The sequence below is a fragment of the Diospyros lotus genome, chromosome 11, assembly GCF_014633365.1.
Source record: "Diospyros lotus cultivar Yz01 chromosome 11, ASM1463336v1, whole genome shotgun sequence".
Classification (NCBI taxonomy): domain Eukaryota; kingdom Viridiplantae; phylum Streptophyta; class Magnoliopsida; order Ericales; family Ebenaceae; genus Diospyros; species Diospyros lotus.
Genome location: NC_068348.1, coordinates 24,767,480 through 24,774,756, shown reverse-complemented (window position 1 = coordinate 24,774,756; position 7,277 = coordinate 24,767,480). Strand labels below are relative to the sequence as shown.

The following is a 7,277-nucleotide window of genomic DNA, read 5'->3' as shown; positions in this document are numbered from 1 at the left end:
ATATAGAATTTTACGTGGAAACTTAAATCAAGAAAAATCACAAGTAAAAAAAATAAAATATCACTAAACAAATATTACTACAATAAAAGTGATATTCCTGCTATCAAAATATTACTAAGATGATATTGCTGCAACTAATTCTAGAGTCTTGAACACCTATTTATAGACCAAAAATTATTTATAAATATACACATAAAATTATATGTTGATCAGAAGATGATTTATGAGAATATCCTATAAATGAGATAAATCTTAGTTATAATCAAATTTGACAACATCTTAATCACAATCAAATTCAAAATCATAATCACAGTCAAATTAAGAGTTCAAATCTCAATCAAATTTGAATTTCGAGTTACAATTATAAGAATTATTAATTGTTCTCATGGGCATGTAGGATGATATTTATCGAGGCACTATTTGTGTCATAGTCATCTCATTGGTACCTCCAGTACTCTCAGAAAGCAAATAATCAGCCTCAACGTAATTCCTCTCCGTATAAAAGCCAGGCTTCTTGGGCTGGGGCAACATTACAGTATCAGTAATCAACATTAAGAGCACCGAAGCCATGCTTGGTCTGTCTTCAGGGCTTTTCTGCACACACAGAAGACCAACTTGTATATACTTTAACAACTCTGACGCTGAAAAGGGACTCTCCACCTTTGGATCCAAAAGCTCAATTCCCTTTCCTTCAATCCAAAGGTTCCAAGCCTGAAATTGGACAATATACAATAAAAATGGAAATCAAGATTAGATAAATGAAAACTAGAAGCTTAGGGCCCCAATTATAAGCTTACATGTCCAAGAAGATTAAGGTCATGGTCTGGATGATGGAACATTCTATTCCTTTTGCCACTAATTATTTCTAGAACTATGACTCCAAAGCTAAAAATGTCTGATTTCATTGAAAAAATGCCATCCACTACATATTCCGGAGCTATGTAACCACTGCACATGTTAAGAAACAAATTAGAAGCTACTGCAAAATGATATTAAGACATATATCAAATCTCCGGCTTAGCTTAAAGCAATGAAACTTACAGTTTGGTAACTTACTAAGTTCCAACAACATTTTTGGTTTGTGCTGATGATTGATGACCTCCAAAAGTTTTAGCAAGACCAAAATCTGAAATTTTTGGGTTCATTTCACTGTCAAGTAGGACATTGCTAGCTTTAAGATCCCTATGAATGACTGTCAATCTAGAGTCTTGGTGAAGGTAAAGAATCCCTCGAGCAATCCCAACGATTATATCCAATCGCCCTCCCCATGCGAGCAAATTTCTTGTGTTTTCTTGACCTGCTAGAAGTGAAATAAGTATATAATGTTTTCATTGATTTTTTCTACTACCTAGTACCTATTATAAGGCACTATATTTAAGCAAAATTTCTTTTGAAACTCGTACCAAAAATGAAGGAATCCAAGCTTCCATTGTTCATATACTCATAAACTAGCATTCTTTCTTCCCCATGGATGCAGCATCCCAAAAGCTTAACTAGATTACGATGTTGAAGTTTGGCAATCAACATAACCTCGTTTTTAAATTCATTGAGGCCTTGATTGGAGTTTGCTGAGAGCCGCTTCACTGCTATCACTTTTCCATTTGATAGTTGCCCCTATATACAGTTCACATGAAATTTGTTGCGATCATGTTAGACTCTAAGCTCTTCTACTCACTTCTTATGAAACTTTGAAAACAATGGAATATTTATATATATCACTACCTTGTAAACTTGTCCGAAACCACCTTCTCCAATTATGTTCTTATCTGAAAACTTGTCCGTTGCCCCGGCAATGGTGAACATATCAAACATCGGCAGTTCTAGATTTTCTTCATCAAAGGGTTGATAGTTGTGTTCTGAATCTACTAATCACAAAACACAAGAAGACGTTCATCTCAAGTGCAATATCTGGTTAACCCGAGGATACAGGTAGAAAATAAAGAGGAAAAACGTAGAAGTAATTAATTAGGTCGCCTTTCATGCAGTTGCAAAGCATATTTCCTGACTTGGTTTTTAGAAGGATCTCCATACAGGATGCATTTGACTAGTTATTTCTCAGAAAGTTTTTGGGAATTATTTTGTAAAATGAAAACTCGATATGTAGTGAAGAAAACTTTTTGTTTAGGTTAAAAACTGGAATTTTATGGCCCTATGAAACCATACAGGAGTTGATTATTATTAAAGTTTGAGAGATTGTGAGACCTAGGAATAATATTCAGCCAAAGAAAAGAGGACAAACTTAGTTAGAAATGGAAGAATAAGATCCAAAAGCAATTTGTTTACCTTTTTTGGTCCTCCTGAGCACCAGCCAACAAACGAAGTAGGTAATCATGACCACTGTCACAACAATTGATGTAACCACAATGGCCAAATTTTTTCCACGAAGATTTCCGGATTTCTTTGATTGTTGAGCTGAGGACAAAATGACAGAACATGGCGCCATTGATTCATCAAATTTGAGACAGAGTTAGTCATGTAGCTGAGAAACCTTAGAGACCACGGAAAAGTAGAGAAAGTGCCACAAAAAATGTGTCTATACACATTTGTAATAATATATGGCTTATTATACAAAAATGGATATGTCAACTCGATTTGTTAGCTTTGTAGAAAATAGATGACATATCTTATCTACAGGGTTTAGAAGAGGGTTCTAATCACTTTTCAAATTATCCAAATTAATTCAATTCCTACTTGTCTTCATGACTTATGACCTCTCTAGTTTTTCTATATATTTATTGTGTATAGAAAAATTTAGATTTTTTTCCCCATTTTTTAAAAGATGTATCAAGTTCGTTATAAGCTTAAAATATAGCTAATAACTAAGGAGAGTCAAAATCAAGTTTATTATCCAATATTCCCTTTCTTGAAGTTCTTATTCTTTATTCTTATGATACCCTTACTCATAAATTGAAAAGAAAATGATTTTAATGAGTTTTTGGAAAAAAGCTATAGAAGTTGGCATGCATGCACCATGTAAAGAAATGCAATTAGGTTGTCTTTTGGTGTTCAGGGCATTTAGAAGACCTGGAAAATAGAACATAGGATTTGTTTGGGAGAGATTCAGTAATGAAATAGGATGGAGAAAAATGAAGGGAAGTAGAAAATATTTTTCCTTTGTTAATTAAGGATGAAAAGTAATAGAAAATAATTTTTATTTGGACAATAATGTAAGTGGTTGAAATGGGATGATATTAAACAATAAATGACCATTCCAGTGTGATTAAGTTAAAATTAAATTTGTACTTCTAAGAAATTTTAAAATTAACGTTCCCAAAGTGCAAAATTAAAGTTTTCCATTTATTTTCATTTTGCCCCTTATCTCACAATTCGAGATAGAAAAAAGAAAATAAGAGTTTTAAATGTAATTGAAAAAAAAAAAAACACTGTTAGATAAGTATTAGTGACGTACTTGGCTCCTCTGCATCCACTCGAATGTACAAGTCTAGTCCCCCATTAAAAATCCTCATGTCCATTAAATCACCATGCCAAGTGACACACTCTCCGCTCTCTAAACTTGTGTAGGCCGCACAAGTGCAGTTGTTGAAGCACTCTTTCTTGCACTCTTCCATGCTCAACTTTGTCCGTCCAAATGTCTTCTGTGATGTGTCTGGAATCTTTACATTTTCAACTTTCTTGAACCATTCTCCGTTCTTACACATTGAAAGCGCCCGCTTCCTCTTGCACCCACCTTGTTAGAAAATTTTATAAAAAAAATTCAAATTGTCTGCCCTTAAAAGAGGGGTAGGTTAGTTGCCCTTAAAGAGGGGTACGTTTCAACTAACTTGAGTTGGAACGTAAACAACCTAACAATATTGACAGCTAAAACCTAAAAATAAAAAAATACTATTAATTATGCTAAAAGCTAAGAAGATTAATACTATCAGTTCCATAGCTCGTCTGGGTACGGTGGACGAAGTTCACAGGTATCCATTGAAATTCAGGTTAGCCCTTCCCGGAAGATTAATTATGGAACTGTTTAAGGCAGAATTAAACAAGTGAAGACAGCTATATAAACCTCGGAAGTGTTTTTAACCACAAACCTGACCCATTCCCCAATCTCCACTCGCGCGGCGACCTGGGCTCGTACCCAGGCAAGCAATTGCACTGAGACTCCACCCCCTTATTCGAATCGCAGTACCCAAACGGCCCGCAGCAGCCGTAATCGTCGCACCGGTCCTTCGGCAGCGACATCAGCTCCCCCCACCGCCGGTCGCGCTCCATCCACCGCATCATCCGAATGGTCCCAGACTCGTCCAGAAACTTCCACATAATGGAATCATTCTCCACGCTGTAAACCTCGGACACCTCGTCCTCGTTGTCTGCAAATATGGCTTTGAACAGAAAGCTATTCGCCATCGCCTCCCTGCCGATCCACCGGCTCCCCATCCACGGAATGCTCCGCCACCGCCGCTCTGACCCCCGGTTTACCACCAGCTGGGGCAACCCGTCTGGGTCGACTCTGTAATTGTACTCTCCCGGACTCGGGTCGGTTCGTGACTTCCACGATGTCAGGACCCGGTCCAGACCGGACCTCCGGTCCAGCCCCAGCTTCATCCCGGGCAGCTGCGTGTCGGTCGGATAATCAAAACTTTGCCATGCGACAACGCTTTTGCCGCTCTCATCATTATAAAACAATATCAAATTCCCGGAATCCAAAAGCCGAGCCGAGCAGTTGGTTGTTTTGACATTTGTCCGCGAGATTAGGATTGTTTGGTTGTTGTTTACCTGGAGGATAAGGTTGCCATCTTCGTTGATGGAAAGAACACCTGAGGTTCCATTGATGGGATTGGCTCTGTTTCCGACCCAAACTACGCTTTGATTGGAGATCTTGTTGAACCGTATTCCGACGTACGTGTGAGTGGGATTTCCGAGACTGAAGAACCCGAGAGCGAAGGTGCCGGCCGCCGATACGAGAAGGCCGTCGTTTTTCAAGGACTGGTTTGGAGTTAGGGTATCAAGTGAAGTGCAGATTTTAATAAAAAGAAATGGAAGCAAGGAAATGATCAAAACCCAGTTTTCCGGATTCATCCTTTGTTCTTTAAGGTTGCTGATGATGGAGTGATACTTGGGAACGACGGGGCTGCTGAAAAAAAGGAAGCAAACGGAAGAATTAATTAATACAAATTAATGCTATTCTAGATTCGTGAATGCCACGCTGACGCTCAATCTCGTTATTGAAAATTGTTTTTCCTTTCTTTTTCTAAATAAATTTATAAAAAAAAAAAATTATATATTCACATGCAAGTTTAACGTAGCAATCAATGTGCTAAAAATACAAGTCAGAACATGGTTTCCAATTTAATTAGAATTTAGTAAATTTAAATTAACTTTTAATATTTAATATTGAATATCCAAAACTTATTTATACTAATTAAAATATCTCATTTAAACTCACATCACTGAATTTAAAAACCCTCCACCTTCAAAAGAAATTAATGGGAGTGGCCGAAGGTGTTAAGAAATGGCATTTTTTGATGTTTTGATAAAAAAAATAAAAAATAAAAAACGTCAAAAGATCATCCGAAACTTTTTGTACATCATAGGCTAAGCATGGGTCGATAGTGCTAGGAAACTTCTTCCACCATATTTTGCTGAGTCAACGATCACGACTTGTGTGGCCAATTTTGAGGGCTTATCTTCAATTCTCGTTGAATCTTTTCTCTAGTTTGAAAGTTTTGGGCCAAGGCGGGCTATTCTGTGGAGAGATTTTTTTTTTTTTTTTATAATTATTGTATTAAATTTTTTTATTGAAGTACTATTAAATTGATATTAATTATTAATTTTATATATGATATGCCTTACAGATAACAAATAATTTAAATATGAATCAGACCCAAATAACAAATTTAGATCATATTTATAAATAAATATTTGAGTTAGACCCTGGACCAAAACACAACTCAAAAAGAAAGACAACAAAGAAGGAACCAAGACAACATGGCAATTAATGAGTGGGCTCCACTTGGTCATGAAAATTCAAGGGCCATGTTCCAATTTTAAAGGCATTATTAAAAAAATCTTCAATTCCAAGAAGGTTCTAGACTTGTTCCAATTGCCACATTACTTTAATTAATTAAAAAGTGGCTTGGCAATTGAAATTGAAATGGAAATCAATTAATTAATGAGAAGGCTTGGCAATTGAAGTTGTGGAGGTTGAATCAGGAATTAAATGATTGGAGGCAGCAAGGGAAGCGAGGCCATGCACACGAAGACACATAATTGAATATGGTTTGTATATTAAATTGGAGATAGCAAAGTAAACATGAATGAATATTAATAAATAAATTGAAGCAAGAAATGAAGACGACAAGGCATGGCGGCGGCATCTCCAAATTAATTAATTCAACTGAGAGGCCCTACTCGCCAATTGGGAAATAAAGAAGCAGAAAATGCTTAACTGAAGAAACAACAATTGGGGAGCAACACGGCCCCCACTCGGGCCACAACCGAAATGTGGCCATGGTGGCCAACCGAGATCTTCTCCGTCCTTGGAGTCCCTTTGTTTCTTTAAACCCTCGAGCTGAATATGTTGCAAAATATGTCCAGAATATTTTAAGAATATAACATTCAAAAAATTTGAAATAGCTAGCACGTGTCTCTCTCTCTCTCTCTTCCTCTTCTATAAATAGTTTATAGAAGGCTTGCCCCCTCATAGGGGGTATTTACTTTTCAATAAAAACTCTATTTTTCTCTCAAGTATTCAAAGGGTAAGTCAATTCTTTAGAGTCCGTCAATTATTTTAATAATACTATTCATCAAGGAGTTACTATTCACCAACACGAACACATGAACATCTATGCACATATCAATATTATCATGCATATTATCTGTAACATGTATTGGACATATTTTTCATAACATTATTTGATTTGATCGTCGAAGGGCCCATATGAGGGACTCCCCTACGTGACCTAATTGTTATTGTGCTCGTAGGTTAAATCCTGGACGATTTGCCCTTAGTTTTGAAAGACCAACATATTGAAGACCCCCTCAGGGTCCCACATCGCTTGTTACTCAAAAACCCTTCTAGACATATCGCATTGGAGATTCTAGACACTATTACAGGCCTATGCCTTGTTGAATTCTAACTTTGATGATATTCTGAACCTTTGATAGTGATTGATGCGTCTGTTTAGGCCGATATCGAGATAAATAAATTTTATTATTGTAACTTAACAATAATGGTATGAGAAATAACTAAATACCTATAAATAAACCTGCCAAGTGTGCCTAGTTTGTAAATGTGCTTACAGTTTCTTACCTTTAGACACATTTTA

At 36.4% G+C, this 7,277-nt stretch overlaps 1 protein-coding gene across 6 annotated transcripts; it reads right to left on the bottom strand.

Moving 5' to 3' along the window:
- Positions 1 to 294: 294 nt before the first annotated feature.
- Positions 295 to 5,124, bottom strand: LOC127813702 (G-type lectin S-receptor-like serine/threonine-protein kinase SD1-1). 6 transcript variants are annotated; one of them, XM_052354814.1, is made up of 8 exons: positions 4,041 to 5,120; positions 3,410 to 3,688; positions 2,284 to 2,412; positions 1,723 to 1,865; positions 1,404 to 1,614; positions 1,057 to 1,300; positions 798 to 948; positions 295 to 711 (listed from the first exon to the last, which is right to left on the bottom strand). In XM_052354814.1, the coding sequence occupies exons 1-8, from the start codon at positions 5,026 to 5,028 to the stop codon at positions 406 to 408; spliced, it is 2,451 nt and encodes an 816-aa protein (XP_052210774.1). In that variant the 5' UTR covers positions 5,029 to 5,120; the 3' UTR covers positions 295 to 405. The 6 variants fall into 6 exon arrangements, with proteins under 6 accessions (XP_052210774.1, XP_052210775.1, XP_052210776.1 ...); XM_052354815.1 differs by having other exon boundaries at positions 1,057 to 1,297; XM_052354816.1 differs by having other exon boundaries at positions 1,723 to 1,862; positions 4,041 to 5,119.
- Positions 5,125 to 7,277: the final 2,153 nt, after the last annotated feature.